This window comes from Colletotrichum gloeosporioides (assembly GCF_011800055.1).
Source record: "Colletotrichum gloeosporioides strain Lc1 chromosome Unknown consensus_117, whole genome shotgun sequence".
NCBI lineage: Eukaryota > Fungi > Ascomycota > Sordariomycetes > Glomerellales > Glomerellaceae > Colletotrichum > Colletotrichum gloeosporioides.
The window spans coordinates 1,439,852-1,458,998 of record NW_025544762.1 but is presented as its reverse complement, the minus strand read 5'-3'; the positions used below and the strand labels follow the sequence as shown (position 1 = coordinate 1,458,998).

At 53.5% G+C, this 19,147-nt stretch overlaps 6 protein-coding genes across 6 annotated transcripts; 4 read left to right on the top strand and 2 right to left on the bottom strand.

Moving 5' to 3' along the window:
- Positions 1-258: 258 nt before the first annotated feature.
- On the top strand, positions 259-990 carry GCG54_00009339 (uncharacterized protein; the record flags this gene model as incomplete). Its single annotated transcript, XM_045409287.1, has 2 exons — positions 259-320; positions 381-990. The coding sequence occupies 2 exons, from the start codon at positions 259-261 to the stop codon at positions 988-990; spliced, it is 672 nt and encodes a 223-aa protein (XP_045256532.1).
- A 381-nt stretch (positions 991-1,371) lies between these two features.
- GCG54_00009338 (putative exopolygalacturonase X) lies at positions 1,372-2,799 on the bottom strand (the record flags this gene model as incomplete). Its single annotated transcript, XM_045409286.1, has 3 exons — positions 1,372-1,605; positions 1,669-2,178; positions 2,233-2,799. 3 exons carry the CDS (start codon positions 2,797-2,799, stop codon positions 1,372-1,374), a joined length of 1,311 nt encoding a protein of 436 aa, XP_045256531.1.
- Positions 2,800-4,513: 1,714 nt separating this feature from the next.
- Positions 4,514-5,795, top strand: GCG54_00009337 (uncharacterized protein; the record flags this gene model as incomplete). Its single annotated transcript, XM_045409285.1, has 2 exons — positions 4,514-5,333; positions 5,383-5,795. The coding sequence occupies 2 exons, from the start codon at positions 4,514-4,516 to the stop codon at positions 5,793-5,795; spliced, it is 1,233 nt and encodes a 410-aa protein (XP_045256530.1).
- Positions 5,796-6,024: 229 nt separating this feature from the next.
- Positions 6,025-8,193, bottom strand: GCG54_00009336 (DNA (cytosine-5)-methyltransferase PliMCI; the record flags this gene model as incomplete). Its single annotated transcript, XM_045409284.1, has 1 exon — positions 6,025-8,193. One exon carries the CDS (start codon positions 8,191-8,193, stop codon positions 6,025-6,027), a length of 2,169 nt encoding a protein of 722 aa, XP_045256529.1.
- A 1,469-nt stretch (positions 8,194-9,662) lies between these two features.
- GCG54_00009335 (uncharacterized protein) lies at positions 9,663-11,174 on the top strand (the record flags this gene model as incomplete). Its single annotated transcript, XM_045409283.1, has 1 exon — positions 9,663-11,174. One exon carries the CDS (start codon positions 9,663-9,665, stop codon positions 11,172-11,174), a length of 1,512 nt encoding a protein of 503 aa, XP_045256528.1.
- Positions 11,175-12,457: 1,283 nt separating this feature from the next.
- GCG54_00009334 (Helicase SEN1) lies at positions 12,458-18,840 on the top strand (the record flags this gene model as incomplete). The annotated part of the gene is made up of 5 exons (XM_045409282.1): positions 12,458-12,816; positions 12,873-16,543; positions 16,594-18,413; positions 18,487-18,705; positions 18,757-18,840. The coding sequence occupies 5 exons, from the start codon at positions 12,458-12,460 to the stop codon at positions 18,838-18,840; spliced, it is 6,153 nt and encodes a 2,050-aa protein (XP_045256527.1).
- Between the last annotated feature and the right edge of the window lie 307 nt (positions 18,841-19,147).

Genomic DNA, 19,147 nt, shown 5'->3' with positions numbered 1-19,147 from the left:
TGACTTTCGACCCTGGCTATGACTCAACCTCAGATATAGATGAGACATCCTACCTTTTCTTTGCCAGAGCGTCTACGTTTCCTGTAGGCTCATTCAGACCTACCTACTCTACCACCGTTGTCATCACTATCTTCTTCACCTATGCTCATTTTTGATCGAAGTACCTTATTGGCCTAAGTTGACAACGTGCATTACGCTGTTATCATGCAGTCATCTCAAACCTCTGCCGGTCCAGATTTCTGGCTGGAACCTCTCTCAATGAAGAAGCATCTCAACGACTTCCACGAGATGTGCGCCGATGAGAAAGCATGTGAATGGAGGTAAACCAGGCACCCCTTACATTTGCTCGCAGTCGCAGCGTGGCTTACACCTTGGCTCAGCTCGCTCCGCCACACCGAGAGTCTTGAAAGCTCCAGAAAGCTGATGGAAAATACATTCACATCGACCAGCCAGGCCCCATGGCTTGTGACCTGCGCCATCATGTCCTCAAAATATCCGGCACTAGATAACGAAGGGGGCTGCTGTACCAAGATGATTGGTTGCGTGAGGACAACACGTGCTTCACCCTGGGGTTTGTCCGTCGGCTACAAGATCCGTTCTGATTGTTGGCGGAAAGGGTATGCGACCCGTGCCTTGCAACTGTTCCTAGACGAGTATTGGAGCCACGAGCGAACGGCGCCAAGGAGTGATGTTTACGTCCATCGAAAACCGGCGGAAAATGGATTGGCTTTGGATCAATCATTAGCTGAAAAGAACGAAGGTGATGGAGCTCAGCTGGGCCATGTATCAAATGAAGAGAATGACGATGACGTTGAGATAACGCATCTCATTGCCCAAGTAGATCCCAAAAATGTTGGAAGTATGAGGGTAGCAGAGAAGTGCGGCGGTAAATTCGTAACCATCAGCGAGAAGAGCGTCAAGGTGTGGCGCTTCGAGGAAAAGCGGGATATGGCGGTCTGGAAACTGGACAAGCCTCTGAAAAGGGTATAGCGAGATTGATCGAGGCAGAGGTCGTCCTTAACTTCCTGGGTGTCCTTAGCTGGGCGACATTTGTTCGTCACTGTATAAGACGAGGACGAGGACAGTAGACATGAAAAGGCTTTACGGAAAGAAGTGTTCTGAGAAACAGACGAGTTGACACAGGAATACTTCACGCGTAGTTATAGTAAAAAGTATGAAAAGTGAGCTGTTTTTCTGTATGCTCTGATATACATCTAAAGAAGTCTAATATGTAACGATGAAGGTATACAAAGGCCGGGGCAAAAATGCCACATCCTAAACAGGACTGCCCACGGGGTCGTCAGAACGCGCTGTAGCACAAAATGTACATGACTATTAACGTAAATTTCTTCTGCGCACTTTGCCGGTCCTTTAGGACTTGGTGACGGCGGTGACGCAGTTGATGTCGAGCAGACCGGTGTCCAGGTTTGTGCACAGCCACTGCGCAGTCTTGCCGCTGGGGGTCTTGACGTCGATGCTCTCGGCGTTGATGTTGAGGCACTTCTCCTTGCTGCTGCAGACGAGGGTGCCGACGCGGGGGTCGTACTTGCTGGAGGCGGTGCCGTCCATGTTCTTGAAGTAGATGTCGCTGATGGTCATGTTGGACTGCGATGCGCATTAGCTTTTTTGGACTTGACATAAACATGGCACGGTGGGGGAAAGACTTACGGGGTACTGGTTGCAGAGAGTTTGGTTCTTCTGGCCGTAGCACTGGTCAATGGTGATGGCGTTGTCGTTGTTGGAGTGGTGGAAGGTGTCGTAGGTGACGTTCTTGACGTATCCAGAGCCGCCGCCGCCGGAGAGGGAGGGCTGGAAGGGGGTGTCGATGCCGGGCCAGACCTTGATGCGGGCGCCGTCGGACGCGTTGGACATGGTGGTGTTGTAGACGTAGAGGTTCTCGACGATGTCGTAGGTGCCGACGTACTGGCCCAGGGAGCCGACGGAGATGCCGTGGGAGCCGTTGCAGACGAGGCCCTGGATGACGATGTTGGTGGAGTTGGGCTTGAATGAGACGCAGTCGTCGCCGTTGTTGATGTTGGAGTTCTGGATGACGATGCCGTCGGAACGGTAGGTGTCCCAGCCGTCCGTGTTCTTGGCGGGGTTGGACGAGGTCGAGCCGACCTTGATGTCAATGTCTGAGATGAGGAAGTCTGTGCTGTTGGCGATGAGGTTGAACCACTGCTGATAGTTAGTCTCGGGTCTTTACTTGAGGTTGGAGTGGGTGAGACTCACCATCGGGGAGTTGACCATGTTAATACCGGTGAAAGAGCCGCCGTTCAGGCCGTCCGTGACAAACATGATGGGTCTCTCGAGGGTGGCGTTTGACGCGAATCGGTCGTACCACTTCTGGCCGTTTCCTTGGAGGGTACCAACGCCGTTGCCGTAGATGTGAACATCCTTGCCGCCAAACACCCACATGGCCGATGAGCCCTGGAAGTTGTACTTGAAGGTACGCGGCAGCCAGTGCTCGATGTCGTCGCAGAAACCGACGGTGCCCGTCAGGGCGACATCGACGGCGTTCAGGAAGGTAAGATCCAGGGGGTTGCAGATGTTGTAAGTCTGGTCCAGAACGACGGTGCCGCCGTTGTTGCAATCCTTGAAAGCCTTGAGGATGTTGCCGCTGTCGTCGGTGCCGTTGCCAAGAGGCTTGACGGCGCAGGTCTTGGTCCTCGGAGCCGAGGACGGGAAGGCGCGGCCGGGATGGAACGGCGCGGCCTTGATGTCTGGGCGCGCGGCCTGGGTGAGGGGAACCAGCGCGGCGGCAGCGACGAGGCCACCGAGGAGTGTGGGAGCGACCATGGTGATGATTATCCGTTAAGCGAAGCGCGCGATGTGCCAAGTTTTTTCTTTTCTGCCAAGGGATGCGAGGTTGGGCGACACTCTGGGATTCTCCAAATGCCTCCAATTGAGAATCGAGGAAGCAGTACTTATATCAGACGCCGGTTTTCTCAAATGGGAGGCTCACGTTTCTCGGCACGGCAAGGTCATCGCGGCGAGTCCACCTTCAATGACACGAGATAGGGGGAGGGCTACTGTAGCTGACGCAGTGCACTAGAAAGGGCCCAAGGTAGCAGGGGCAGCACATGGCATGGGGTCTGATTTTTCCGTCCATACGAAGGGGACGAAAGAGCGCAACGGGGACTTAAGGACGAGATAGGACGAGGCCACGAGGACTTCATGGCGAGGACGGGGGGAAACGAATCAAACGATTCGTCCCATCTTGTGTTGGTGGAGCAGAACAACCAACAAGCTTTTGTGGTTCGTTTGGCGGTGCCAGGAACACGCCTGTGGTGATTGGTGCGGTGATTTCCGCCCCTTCCGGACACTGCCAGATCTGGGCAGAGCGCTGATGAAAGTGGACTGAAGGCGGACGGAGGGCGACTCGGTGAAGTGGTGGAAGACATGGAGACCCGGCGTGGGCGTCAGGGGGAAACTTTGGACGGGTGTTTCTTGAAGTTCAAGAAGAGTTTGGAGCGCCGGCGAAGTTGGGATGAAGTGGATTTCCCTTCCATGGATGCTGCATAGCACGCTGTAAAACCCCCGGCAGCAGTGTCCGCAAATTTGCTCGGCGACGGGCGTCTTCGCTGATGTTACTGGTCATCAATTACAGTGCGGGCTAGCGCTAATTAAGGGCCAACGCAGGAGGTAATTGAGCGCTGGGATTTCCCCACGAAGCCAACCGCCATGTGGGGGCGCTGCCGCCCAGAGAGCCAAGCCGGTTGGCTTGATGGCTTGCCGCGTTTCCGAAGGCTTGGTATTTGTGCTTAATTCTGTCCATCGTCATCTGCTGTTCCTGTCGCCAGTTGATGGAATCTCGTCTGTACGGACACTATCTAAGTCTCCAGACTTTCCGGGCTTAGAGTGCCAGGCAGTGCACCACTACTCCAGACTCCAGGTTGTTACAAGCTTCTTCCCCGCATCCAGCGTTCGTCGTTAGCGTCATGACCCGTCGTCCGTTTGCCGGGGGCTGGTCTTCGGCTTGCGACGTGGTTCGTGGAACATCTCCAAACCGTCGCTGAAATTCTGTCCCATCTGCACCTGCAGGGCCTGCAGAGCCGCCAAAAGTTGGGGTAACGAGGTGTCATTGGGGGTTGCAGTCTACCTCAACCTCCTCATTCTTCTCCTATGTGCCGGCTGCCGTGTGAACTGCACAGTCTGCACCACTTGTCAGTCCCATGTCCTCTTCACCCCAAATGCCACGCACTCTGGGGTAATATCTCCGTCTACCCCGCGTCGACCTGGTCCTTGTTGATCTGCATCTTTGCCAATTTGTCGGGTGTGTGCCATTGCAACTGCGACTCTGATGGACGCTATCCGGACAAGGGCAACCGGAAAAGCTTGAGCAGCAATGAGTCGAGCCGGTTAATATCGAGAAAGGGGCCAGACGAAGCCTGCCGGAAGCTATATAACATCCAAAGCTCTGGGTCTTGTTTGCGTGGTACTCTTGGATGACACCTCACCCTCCTTCTCCAGCTCGGCCGAGTCCCCAATTGTGTGTGTAGTATAGTTCGCCATGAAGAGCTCCGTGTCTTTGTCCCTCCTCCTGCCCCTGGCATCCATTGCCGCCGCGGCGGGCATCCCCAGCGGCCCAGCCAAGACATACGCAGACTGCCAAAAGAAGACCTGCGATAACCCCCTGGACGGCTGTCCCCCAAACACAATCTTCGTCAGCAAGTCCTCCTCCAAGGCAAACTTCACCACCATCCAGGCCGCCATCGCCTCCCTCCCCAACAACACAGACGCATACACCATCCTCATCGCCCCGGGCAACTACACCGAGCAGCTCAATGTCACACGCCAAGGCCCGTTGACTCTCCTGGGCATGACGGACCGGCCCGCCTCGTCCCGTTTGTACGCCGACGTCAGCCTCAACACCACCGCCTCCAACAAGAACGAGGTCCAGATCTGGTGGAACGCCGCTAACCACAACGTCGCCTTCCCCGACAACGCCTACACCAGCGTTCTGACCGTCGGCCCCAACCTCAACGCCACCCTCACCGGCTCCGGCCCCACGGGCTTCCCCGTGCCTGACGACACGCCGTTCGGGTGCTCCGACTTCCGCGCCTACAACATCGACTTCAGGAATGACGAGTACCCCTTCTCCAACGGCCCTGCGCACGCCGTCGGCGTCAGCAGGGCCAACGCCGGCTTCTACTCCTGCGGCCTGTACAGCTACCAAGATACCCTTTACGTCGGCAAGCTTGGCAATGCGTATTTTTACGACAACGTCATTGCTGGCCAGACGGACTTCTTGTACGGCTTCGGCACCGCGTACATTGAGAAGTCGACCCTTTCCCTCCGCAACTGCGGTGGTGGCATTACTGCTTGGAAGGGTAAGTCACACTCACAGCCTAGTTCAAGTCCTTTCACTAACATGCCTAGGAACCAACACGACTTTCGAGAATAAGTACGGCGTCTACATCTCCGACTCCCAGGTCATCGCCGCCAACTCATCCATCGCGCCGGTCATCAAGGGTGCCTGCCCCCTCGGCCGCCCCTGGAACGCCCAGCACCGCTCCATCTTCATGGAGTCCTACTTTGACGCGAGCATCAAGCCCGAAGGCTACATCCCCTGGGGTACCACAGACCCCCGCACCAACAACTACACCTTCATGGCGGTGTACAACGACAGAGGCCCCGGCTGGACGCCTACCCAGATGGCCGCCAGCGGCGTCACGTACGTGCTCAACGAGACAGCGGTCGAGCCGTACAGGAATCCCGTCGATGTTTTTCAAACTGAGGACGGCAAGAACGGATTCATTTCCTGGATTGATCAGAGTGTATTGCGGTCATGATATCTAACTAGACCTGCCAAGCAACAAGAGCAAAACATAATATTGATACCAAGACATGAAAATCGTGTTCCTTTCCATGCGTGATATTCCTTCCTTTGCTGTCGTTCCCCAGTTGTTCAGCGATATCCGATAATGTCAACCAAAGACATCCATATCCTTCTCTCAAAAAGCCATCAAGACAATAAATAAGCAATTCGTTCTTTCGTATAAGCCATGGGCCTCGATGGGTTCAGTCGATGAAAATCGGTAAATCTCTTACGCAACCGGCCTGGGGAGGCTCAGGCGTACCCGGAAGAGATAGCGTAGCCGAGCGAGGCGAGTCGGGGACGTCGGGCACAGGCACATCTTCCATTTCGATGTCGGAGTCAATGTCGAACTTGATCTCACACTGTTCATCTTCGTTAAGCATGATTGCCTGATCGAGAGAACCACCGCCAACGTCAACGCCCATTGGTAGAAGGAGGGGTTGAACGAGTTCCAGCGGTGACGGTTGGCGAGGTCCCTCCGACACAAAGATCAACTCCCTCCCTCCTACACTAGCTCTGCCAGGTCGTGAGGCCGCAAGACCGTCGACTTCTAGCAGCCAGTTTTTCAAGTGCTCGCAGAGGAGTTTGACGACACACGCTGGGAATGCGTTTCCAATCTGCTTCTTGAGTACAGCTTTAGAAGCAGGCGAAAACTTATGCCAAACCGGGAAACCCTGAAGACTGGCGAACTCTCTGACGGTGTACGCTCGGGTGTTGCTGTAGTGCCGGTTCTGACCGCCGGAACAGGTGACGCATCTTTTCAAGATTTGATCAGGGTCACTGACCACTGATCCGGAAGGAGGCGGGCTGTCAGTGATTTCTTCGTCTGGGTTATGAAACGTCGAATCGTCGGTGATCTTGCGAAGGGCCTGCCTGATTGTGACGTATTTCGATAGGCCGCCAAATCCTGTCTCGGAATGCGTTGCTGTCGGGAACGGGGGCAGCTTTTCTCCTGGGCAAGAGCCAATCATTATTAGTCTCTTTCTGGTTTGAGGTAGGCCCCAGGTCTGTAAGTGCACGATCTTCCAGGTCACCGAGTATCCAAAGTCGGTAAAGCCGCCGACTAGTGAGCAGAAGAAAGGATCGTGACAGCCCTGCAGGATACCGAACGTTTGTTCTAATGTGAAGATCCGAGGCCGCAGTCTCTCCACTAGGCTTCTGCAAGCAAACAAAGCTGCAATGTTAGCCTCGTCGTTCACTCCCGGGATAGTGTGTGCCGGCGACCATGTCTGGCAGGGTGGTGATAGATGAAGAATGTCGGCCCTCATGGGTATGTCCGTGTGACTCAGTATGAACTCGTCGACGGATGTCTGGTACAGTTTGGTTTCTGGGAAGTTGAGTCTGTAGCTGTCGCAAGCCTTTTCCCAGTGGTCGACTGCGAACTGAACGTGTAATCCAGCTCTCTCGGCTCCACGAGAGAAGCCACCTGCGCCGCAGAATGAGTCGAAGACTGTGTAGCGTTGCTTGCCGTCACTTGTCTCTGGAAGGTGCGATCCCCCCTGGACGGTAAGCCCCCTCCAGTCTTGTCTCAACTTATCCTCTTCGACCTTGTGGTCCTCCCTTTTGACCTCACTCGCGCGAACGCGCTCCAACGTCCAGTGATAGGCTTTCCCTTTGACTTTCATCTTCCAGTCTCGATAGTGAATGAAGTAGTTCCAGCGGCACACAAGGGGTCCTTCCTTTTCAACAACCTCATAGTTGCAGTACGCGCGCGCCATATACCGGTGCTCAGGGTAAGGGGCGTTGGTAAGATGTAGCGCTCGAGGGCGGATAAGTGCTGCGGCTGAAACCTCGATTCTCGACTGAATTTCCGCTGGCCTGTCATCGTCTGCATCAATTTCCAGTAGACAGAAGATCTCGTTGAGTTTTCGAGGGAGCTTAGCCGTGAGTGTTCGAGACCGGCAAAAAGGCATCCCGCAAATCTTGATTTCGCCCGACTCCAAGTTCTCGAGAATGGTGTTGACTTTGATGAAGTGAACTCCGACGGCTGTTGGGGGTGTCTGTTCTGGATCAAGCTCATAGAGCGTATTGACTTTGATCATGAGCTTCTTGTACTGGAATCTCTCGTGCTCGCGCTGAGGTATCTCGCGTTGTGGTCTGGGACGGCGCTTTCGAGACCGACGAACGACAATGGGCTCGTCATCGATGGTTAAGTCGATCAGGCCTGCCAGGGCCTCGCTCGCAAGGTTCTCATACTTCTCCTCGTCGACGCCATCGCTTGCCTGTGAACCCAAGGACCGATTCTTCTGAGGCTGGTAGTTCCTGACCCGCCGCCCAATTTCAACAACCTCGCGGTCAACCTCTAACACTAGGTCATTTTCGTCCACATCTATGGCGTTGTCTGGGCTCTCTCCGGCGCGTCGGCCATTCATGTTGACTGCTCTTTCTGAGGTCAGTGATCTGTGACTGAATTGGGAAGGAATTACCCACCCTGTCTAAGTTTCGCTTGATGTAGGTGAGGCCTAGGTCGAGCTCAAGAAGAGATGAGAAGTCTAGCGAGTCTTTCCGAGTATGGCACCAAATCCCTTGAGACACGGGTCCCTGGCCAGGTAGGTAGACAACTAAGAGAAAGCAGGAAAGCTTTTCTGTCGAAGGTGGAAGCTAACAAAGAGCAGCTGTCGTAAAGTTGGACGGCGGAAGGAGGAAGGAGGAAGTGGGAAGTGGTAAGAACGAAGGAAGAAGTGTAGGTGGATGTGGAGGTGTAGGTGGTTGAGACAAGAGGAGATGGAAGCCTAAAACCAGAGGTCGACTGGTCCAAGTGTGGGAGCGATTTAGGTAGATAGAGCTGGAGGGGATAGGTGGATTGGTGATGGAGACTTTAAGTCGGTCAACACACGGGTAGGTGCGATGAATGCATGATCATCTCTCAAAGGGGATAGCACGCTGGGTTGGCAGTCGGCTTTTTGAAAAACAAGAAGGAGTGGTTCGGCGGGCTAACGGTCATCCACAAATAGGGGAGGCGCGATAGAGCTGTGCGCATGCCCTCCTGCTTCTTGCTTGGTTTGGAGTTTAAAAGACGCTCCCTCAGGCTTTCTCGTCCACAACAAACCTCCCCGCCGACAACAACTCCCATCTCCTTCACATGCAGCCAACCAGCCAACAACTCTCCACATGAGCACAAACACACACCTTCTTCATGCACATCTAGCCAGCCACTAAGACTTAATTCTCAAGTCATTCAAAGACTTTTCAAATACCCTTTCCTCCACAAAACTCATCCACACGTGACTCTTATCAACCTTACCCTTTCAGGGGTATCTTGTGAGATAAGCAAAAGATCTTCTGGCCATCAACTCATACAAGGTCGCGCCTGCTCATATTAGTGTAAGTTCTTCACCTCGCGTGGTGTTCCTCTATCTGGGAAGAATCTCTAAGGGGTAGATTTCCTATCTATGCGGATAATAAGCTAACAGCCACCCTCAGACAGCATATCCCACGCGCACATCTTTCTTCATCCCACCTTTCTTACACACTTCGCCCAAAAGCTTTCACCTCTATCACAGCTGTCATACTGCATGATAGAGGTTGAATCTCAGCCGAACAATCAGCAGATTGGCACCACCATACCACCCAACAGTTCTTGTCGCGCCACCCCCGTCCTTCGTTTTCCTTGCCTAATGCCCACTACTATCACGCCTGGACCAAAGGAGACATAAGCCTGTCTTGTAGCAGACAACGGGCATTCAGCCTTCAAAGATCACAAGTCTCTCAGCCACACGACTTCTGAAGTACAATACACTACCCGCACTGCTGGTATATCCAAGGTTGGCTAACCCCTTGAATAACAGTCGCTAACAGTACAATATCTAGTATCTACCTAGCACCACGCACAGCAGACAGAATGCAAACTCGAGCTGCCGCAAGACTTGCAGCCAAAGCTGCCTTCCAGCCTCAGGTGACAAAGACAGAGCCTGCGAAGGTTGGAACAAAGCGCGCAGCGGCTGCCCAGCCTACCGAGACCCAACAGGCAAAACGGCGTGGAGCAAAAGCCAAGCAGCCATCTCAGACATCAAAGAAGAAGGCTATCGATGTTCTTCCCCATGGGTTGGGAACTATTCATCATGGGAGCAGCGGCCAGGCTATAAGCAGTGTTCAGGGGGTGAACAACGATCTCCAGGAACATACAGCTATCCCAAACGACAATGACAAGCTGAAAATTAGTGATCACCAGAAGAACGATGATGTCCAGAAGGGTACTGCTAAAGAGAAGAGTACTGCTGGCGAAAAAGACAAGAAGGGAATCCCTAATCCCTACGGTCTGATGCCTGGCCGAACGCCCTTTCCTAACCACCGGGGCCCAACAGCAGAACAATGCCAAATTGTTCACGACATACTCACTGCACAGCATGGCGAGAGAAAGTCTCCAAGCAAGATCCTGCCACCGTCTACTGAGGTTGCAGGCTGTGGCGAGGTACCAGACATCTTGGACGCAATGATGCGAACCATGGTTAGCGCGAACACAAAGATGACCAACGCAGATAGGGTCATCAAAGAAATCATCAAGGCGTACGGTGTGCTCGACAAGGATGGTCTTGGGGCTGGCAGCATCGACTGGAATGCTGTCCGGCTCTCCCCAATTCAAGAGCTTCAGAAGGCGATGATTACTGGTGGCCTTTCTAATGTGAAGAGCGAACAGATGAAGGAAATCCTGGACAAAGTATTCGAGGAGAACCAACTCAGGAAGGCAGCATTCATCAAAGAAAAGGAGTCAGGAGAGACAGCAAATGTGAAAGGAGCCGCCAGAATGAGCCAAGGCCAGAAGGACCATCAACTACTCAAGATTGATAACGGAATTTTAACACTCGACCACATCCGTACCATGCCAGTAGCCGAAGCAATGCCAGAGATCCTGCAGTACAAGGGCATTGGCGTCAAGACAACTTCGTGTCTTCTACTTTTCTGCCTCCAGCAACCCAGCTTCGCAGTCGACACGCACGTTTGGCGATTCTGCCTGTGGTTGGGGTGGGTTCCCAGAGGGGCAAGTGCTAATAAAACCTTCAAGCATTGCGACTACCGAGTTCCCGACGAGTTGAAGTATGGCCTCCATCAGTTGTTTATCGCGCATGGGCAGCAGTGCTACCGTTGCCGCAGTGGCACCGCGAAGGGCACGGCTCAGTGGAATGCTGTCGTCTGCCCCCTCGAGCATCTCCTAGACCGTTTCGAGAAGCACGAGGCTAAGCCGCCCAAAAAGTCGGAGAGGGTCAGTCTCAAAGAGGAGAGAGCCGACAATGAGGAGCCTTCCGAGGATACGGTGGAGGAGGACATGGAGCAGGTACCCATGGAAGATGGTGGCGCTGAAGACGAAGCCCAGAGTCGGTCTTCTGAAGATGGAAGTGACGGCAACGCAATCTAGGAGAAGCGGCTGAGTGACAACGGCGACGTCGAAATGCGACGAAGTCAGCGAATCAAGAAGGCCACAAGATCCGACTAAGAGAGTGGGCGGGTCTTGAGAGCAGTTGCATGCGTGCGAACCGGTTGATTATCTTGGAAGGAGGCGATTTCCTTTTGTTTTTCTTCTTATTTGCAGCGGTTGCGATTCTTTCGGTCAGGTGCTCTCGTAGGGCTTGGACCTACTTTGGTCTCCAAAAAGGGGAGTATGCTCTTTGATCGCATCATTTACAGCTTGCTTCTTCTCTTCTATACACACAGGTGTATATTAGCTAAATAGAAACATTCCCAGACGGGTTCCATTTCAGGCATTTTCTAGAACACCATGACAAACACCTCGCTCTTGGTCAAATGAGGAATGCTTCCTTTAGTGACCCAAGGTACTGTTTTCTTTTCATAGAAGATACAACGAGCCTAGGAGATGCATTATGAAAGATTGGGAATAGCTCATCCTGGAGATGTCATTTAGTGACATGACCCAAAAACGGGGTTGTGAAAAAGAAGAGGCCTGGAGATCAAGGATGAACGCGCCTGGTCTGGTGTGAGGTGGGATTTAAGATGTGGTCAGTGCTTCAAAGCCCAAGCCTCAGTGGCACATGTGCTGAAGCATCAACCGGTCACACCGAAAATGCCTGACGTAACCTGCAGAAGGTACAAAGTTACCTAAGGCCTCTGTGAAGGGACCCATTTGCCATTGCACACCCCCTGTCGACACGTTAGATGCGCTTTAATGGGATTTTGAACGCCAGGCCGCGTCCCAGCCGGGCCGGAGCGTGTCACTGCACTTTTTGCAGCCCACTTCAATTCTCAACACCCGTCGCCTACTCTGCCACCCAGCAACCACCACCTCCACGATCGTGGACTCCTACCTTCCTTCCTCCACGATCAACCTGTCCAGTCCTGTACTCCTTCCTACCTTGTTTTGCTCAACAATCTATTTAATTTTTAGCTGGCGACCTGCCGGCCCTCAACCATCCCTCCTGCAACCCCAACCCGAGCAACGCAGAGGAAGATCCATCGACACGACGACTTGACCTCACTTGCCGCGACACCTCTTCGCAAGACCTGGGTAGCTTCTCGACGCTGTGAAAAATCGAAAGATCTTCTCGCGTTCATGCGCGCGAACCACAGTGGTCGCCGCCCATCTCCGACCTATCGCACGCTGCGCGCTCGATACACTTTCCCTTAATCTGCCACCGCCGTCTACCCATCACGACATGCCTCCGTGCTCACAAACACTACGATAAAATGGATGCACAACCTGTCGAGGATATTCTCGAAGAAAATTTTCGCAAGTTCGGTCAAATCCCGCCAGACGTCCATCTTCTCTGCCCGAAAGTCGACGAAGACGATTACGAGGATTACGATGATGTGGACTCAGCCGGCGAAGAGATCTCCGCCCTGCAGAAGAAGGAAAGAGTCGAGGCCTGGAAGAAGCGCCTCGACATCGTCTATTGGACCAGCCTTCTTCTTGCCTACGGAAAGGACAAGGCCGGTGTCTGGCTAGAAGAATGGGGAAAGCGAATGGCCATCAATCTTCACAACTGCGATAAGTGCGTCATGAACTGGCACATGCACCGCAAGAAGTACCTGCGGGTATTTGCTGAGTAGGTTTTGACTATTTAATTGCGTAGATGAGAGCTCGTTGCTGACTTTCGCGCAGGAAATGGCCCGAGGATGCTGTCTCTGGCATCGAAAACTGTCTCCATACCTTCGACTTCGACCGCATAGATAAGGGTCTCGAGTGGGCACAAAAGATCATTGAAAAGGTCGAGGCTGACGGCCGGGCCTTTTCGAGAGCGGACCTTGGGGAGGACCAGGGCGCCGTGCTTTTGACTGTCTACGAGGCCCTATGCTGTATGGCATACGTCAGTCTGCCAGACAAGCGCCGACTTTTCCAATACGTCTTCGTCCGCCTTTCTGGCAAGAAACCCTTGAAGCTTGGAGAAAATGTTCTCCTTCCGGCCATGACCCAGTTCTTGTTCGACGAGGACAAGACAAGATTGCAATTCGCAGAAAAGTCTTGGGAGAGACTCCGGCCAAAGTCGCTGACACAGGAGCAGTTCGACTGGGCTGTGCATGATAACCTAGCTCAGGCAATCCAGGAGGTTGCCGCGCTACATCCTGAACAGTCCACTAACCTCCCCACGATCGAAAAATTCTGGAGAGCGATAAACTGGATTCTCAAGGCTCTCGACGAAAGACTTCTGCTGCATGGCATTCGTGGGATGGAAGTTAAGCCCAGCATCTATGACCTGCTATTCGTTCATATGCGATGCGAGTCGGAAGCCATCTTGCTGCTTGTAATTCAGGCGTTGACAGCTCTCCTGCAAACATCTCGGCAGGCCTTCTGGGACACAATCGGCGACGCACGGCCCTTCGTTGTCGTCGAGCAGGTCCTGTCAACACGGCTGTTCAGGCAGCTCCTCTCCCAGTCGCTCACCTTCGCCATTCAAGCCAACGACAACTCTGAAGACGTCGAGTCCATTACAACGTCTTGGATTAACACCTGGATCCAGTCTCTCAACCGCAATCAGAAAGGCGACGCCTGCGAGCAGTTGCTTCATCTTCTCTTCGAGCAGATAATCCACGAGCCCAGCATCGGTGAGCAGGGAAAGGCCGCCTGTATCCGAGCCGGCTTGGACGCTCTTGAACATGTCCTTCGCACGTTTTTGGACCCGTCCGTTAATGTCATTTCGGGAACAACATCAGTTTACATCAACTCGATTCTCAACGTTGCAATCAAACATAAGGACGTCATCAGGGACGGAGCGCATACAAGAAGCCAGGATCAACACACTTTGGGGGTGCCTAAAGCTGCCTTGAGCGTCATCAGTGCTGCACTTACCCTGGATTCTCGGGTCACTGCGGAAGAGCATCTTGAACTCCGTAAGAACGATCATGCAGCTATCCAGACGGCTGTCACGCGGAATTCAGCAGACCTGTGGGATGCATTTCTGGATGATCTCTACAGCGGACAGTCTGCGTTGGCCAAGACCATGCTCATGGCGATGGCGCCTCTCATCAATGTTGAGAAATTCCGTCCTCCTCGAAAGGAGCCTGATAAACTCGACAAGGCTCGACAGGACTTCAACACCAGATTCGCCAAAATTGCCGACGTACTGAGCCGAGTCATGCAGCGACTTTGCGAGTTTACCGTCCCAGAGCTGGACAAGCTGTGTCTTGGCGGTCAGTCTATCCGACCCATCATTGCATTCACCGTCCATGGCGAGAACGACATTAGTAGCGCGAGCTCTGAACTCATCAAGACCATCACCGAGACGTCATCTCGTTCCGAAGCTATGACGGCCTTACTGGAGCGCCACCTTAGCACGACGTTGTCTTCCATGGTTTTCGCTACGCGCAAGATTATGGAGCCTAGCAATCTGGCGTGGGGACCTGCACGCCATGTCATCAACACCGCTAAGGATGTTCTCAAGGGCCTCAGCGATCTGTCTTCCGGTGTTCTTAGATCCAAAACTCTGGACTCAGGGGAGTCGAACGCGGTCACCTTGTGGTGGAGTACCAACTGGAAGTACATCGAGTTGGCATTTCAGTCTACCGGGAGCTGGTCACACCAGGCTGAAATCCAGGTGATGCAGGACTTCTGCAGAGACGTCATTGAATTGGCGGATGGGTTGCTGGCTCAGGACGGTCTGCTGACTTCGGCTCTGCGTGAAAACCCCTCAAACCAAGGAAAAGACCTCACCAAGATGCAGCTGCTCCTGAAGGAGCCACAGCGTCATCTGAATGGCATCGTCCGAATGCTTCGCTTGAGAGACTTGTACCTGGTTGAGGTGACTGTCAAGGTGGTTGCCAAGCTGCTCAACCGACTCCGGGAGAATGATCTCGAAATTCCGGGCGAGCCAAAGGCGTTTGTCCAAGACTCGTGCATTAAGGCTTCGAACGGTAGGTACCCGATCAGCACGAATCTGAGTGACCAACAACGAGCAGAGCTACTGAAGTCTCTGGGAGAGGACGACGAGGTCGAAATCATCCAAATCGGTGTTGCTCCTAAGACCGAGAAACCAAAAAAGCAGAGCTCCCTCGATGCGTGGTCAAAATCCGGAACCTCAACACCTCTCACCAGTCGATCAAACAAGCAAGATGTTATGGAACTCAGCAGCTCGGTTGACAAAAACCGGTCAATCTTGGATAGAATGGCGGCTCGCCAAAAGGTCCCCTCAACCGTGTCCAAGCCATCCTTGACAGCGCTGAAGTCGAGGCCGGAACCTGCAGTCTCAATGGCATCAAAGAACGCACTTATTGAATCGAGAAAGAAGGCCAAGGCAGAAAAGGCGAAGAGAGACGCTGAGATGATCGCCAAAGCCAAAGCCCTTCGAGGTCCCCTCAATGTTGGTGAAGGCTCAGGTCTGAAGGGTCTCGGTGGCGTCGTTGGAAAAGAGCACGCACCCCAAAAGAGCCAGATTATGGTTGACAGCGACGAGGAAGACGATGACGACTCTGAGGACGAGGACCTCGACAATCTCCTTAACAAGGGTGAGCAAGGCAAGAAGGCGATGGACGAGGCCACGAGGCGCCGCGAGCGAGCACTACTTGAGAAGACTCGCGGTCCCGTTAAGAAGGTAAAGGTGCAGCGATCCGCGAAAGATATGCGTGCTCGTTTGATTCCGCCCATGGACCAGCTTCACCAGGCTATCTTGGAGTGGGATATTTTCCATGGAGGCAATGACCCCCCGTCAACCTCAGGTTCCATTGCCTGCACGCGGGTGGCAGACTCGTACGCTCATCCCGGGGAGTACAAGCAGACTTTCCTGGGTCTTCTCATCTCCGAAGCCTGGAGATCTTTCGTGACTTCTAAAGACGAGACGACTTCCAAGAGTTATGGACTCAAGATTGCGTCTCGCATGAATGTCGACAAGTTCCTTGAAGTGACAGCCAGTATCCCCACCACCGAAAATAAGGAGAGGATGCTGTCCGAAGGTGACATTATCCTCCTGTCAACGGGCAAGAACCCCCTGACTGATACCGCTGAACCCCATGCTTTGGCAAGAATCTGGAAGACCAGCTACAAGAAAGATAGGCTGGAAGTGACCTACCGCCTGAATAGCAAGAACAATCCCTTGATCGTTGCCGGTGCCCTCAACAACGGGTGCGAGCTGCAAGCTGTCAAAATCACCAACATGACGACTATTGAGAGAGAGTATGCTGCGCTCGAGAGTTTGCAGTACTACGATCTCATGGTTGAGGTGCTGAAGGCTGAGCCGTCTCCTGTCTTGGAATACGGCAACGAAGCTGTCGACCGTGTGATGCAAAACTACCAGCTTAATCCTGGTCAAGCCAAAGCTATCCTCGGTGCCAAGGACAATGATGGTTTTACCCTCATTCAAGGGCAAGTTTTTCAATATCCATATTTTGACAAGTGCTAATGCTGTACAGACCACCCGGAACGGGCAAGACCAAGACCATCGTGGCTATGGTTGGCTCGCTGCTCACAGGCAATATCCAGCCTCAAGGAACTGCGATAAAACCGAAGATTCCCGCTGGCCAAGCCAGCCAGAATGCTATGCCCAAGAAGCTTTTGGTGTGCGCCCCCAGTAACGCGGCCGTTGACGAACTGGTGCTACGTCTGAAGCAGGGCGTGAAGACGATGACCGGATCATTCCACAAGATCAATGTATTGCGTTTGGGTCGAAGCGATGCCATCAATGCTGCTGTCCGCGACGTCACTCTTGATGAGCTTGTCAAGCAGCGACTGGAAGGAGACAACACGGGAAATAAGGCTCGAGAGGAGCGCGAAAAGATGCACAAGGATGCAGCCAAGGTTCGAGATGAGCTTGCGGATCTCCGGCCTAAGCTGGAGGAGGCTCGCGCTAACGGCGACCGCAATGTCGTTCAAGCCCTCCAGAGGTCTTTTGACCAGCTGAAGCGAGTTCAAGTTAATATCGGTGCGAAGATCGACGAGGAAAAGGCAAGCGGCAATACGGCAACTCGCGAGGCTGAGATTCGACGTCGCCAGGTTCAACAAGAGGTCTTGGATGGAGCACAAGTACTCTGCGCCACATTGAGCGGTAGTGGTCATGAGATGTTCAAGAACTTGAACGTCGAGTTCGAGACGGTTATCATCGATGAAGCCGCGCAGTGTGTCGAACTGAGCGCCTTGATCCCCTTGAAGTATGGCGCTACCAAGTGCATTCTGGTCGGTGATCCAAAGCAGCTGCCGCCAACTGTGCTCTCACAGTCTGCTGCGCGCTTCGGATACGACCAGAGTTTGTTCGTCCGAATGCAGCGCAACTTCCCCAACTACATCCACATGCTCGACCGGCAGTACCGAATGCACCCGGAGATCAGCCGGTTCCCCAGTCTGGAATTCTACGAGGGCAAGCTTGTCGACGGAGACGATATGGCCGATCTTCGTCGTCAGCCTTGGCACGCCAGTGCCCTTCTTGGCCCTTACCGATTCTTCGACGTTGAGGGCTCGCAGGAGAAGGGCAACAAGGGTCGCTCTCTAGTGAACCACGCAGAACTGAGAGTTGCCATGCAGCTCTACGAACGGTTCCGAGCAGACTTTGGCAGACAGACTGATATCCGTGGCAAGATCGGCATTATCACGCCTTACAAAGCCCAGCTGCAAGAGCTTCGCTACCAATTCGGACGTCAATACGGAGACGGTATCACTGATGATATCGAATTCAACACGACCGATGCTTTCCAAGGCCGAGAGTGTGAGATCATCATCTTCTCCTGCGTTCGAGCGAGCCCTACGGGAGGTATCGGTTTCATGCAAGATATCAGGCGTATGAACGTCGGTCTGACGCGTGCAAAGTCGTCGCTATGGATTCTGGGTGACTCGAGAGCGCTTGTCCAGGGTGAGTTTTGGAACAAGCTCATTGAGAACGCGAGACAGAGAGCTCTTTACACCAAGGGCGACATCATGGGCATGCTCCGCAAACCAAGCTCCATGAAGGCTCTGCCTCCGCCAACAAAACCGGCATCGCCAGGCAACTCTGCTTCAGGCACCGACCAGAATGCTCAACAGACTCCCAGCAGGGAAGTCGACATGACGGACGTTCCGCCCTCACATCCGCGAAAGGCAGTTCCGCCTCCACAACAGCCTACCAGTCGTGTTCCTGCTTCCTCTCGAAACTCGGACAGGCCTCCAATCATTCAGTCATCGGCGCCAAAGCCAGAATCCAAGAAGCGACCGTCAGATGCTGGCGATGCGCAACGCGGAGCCAAGAGGGTATGTAGTAACAGCACAAACAAGCATTAGAACACGCAGCCTGCAACATCAGTGTCTAACTCGGCAACTATAGGTGACGACAGAACAGAACCGACCCTCGAGCAGACCGCCGCCGACTGGACCGAAAGCGATGAACTTCGCACCGAAGGAGCCTCAACAGGCGAAGGACCCGTCTGCTATGGTAGCCCTCGGTCTCACGCCAGCTGCACGACCGCCGGCGGAGACACCGTCGAGTTCGAGGATGCCATCTTCGAGTTCACCGATGATGCCTAACCGCAACCTGCCTCCTAGGGTAAGTCAATAAAGCACTAATCTTCAAGGATATCGCTGACTCGTCGAATAGCCTCCGGGGCCCAATGGACCTGTTATTCACAGGAAAAAAGCAAAGGCGGATCCCTTCATCCAGAGAAAGCCTCCCAGACGCTAAGGGAGCACACTATGCGCGACGATTCTTGATTTCTAGAGTAAACTCTACACCGGGCTGGATTTGTTCAAGGGTTTTGCATCAGAGAGAAGGGGCAATACGAGGCCCCTGGCGTTACAGGTCTAGGCAAGGGGCCATCCAGCATTGCGAAGGCGACATGTGTCACCTCTCAATCTTTGGACTAGCCATGGGGATATGCATGAATTTGGGAGAGCTTGATTCTCGGGAAGGCAGAGTCTAAAGATGCGCTGGAGGGGAATCATTAGTGTATTACTACGCGGAACTTTGTGTGTACTAGCAGGAAAAGAGG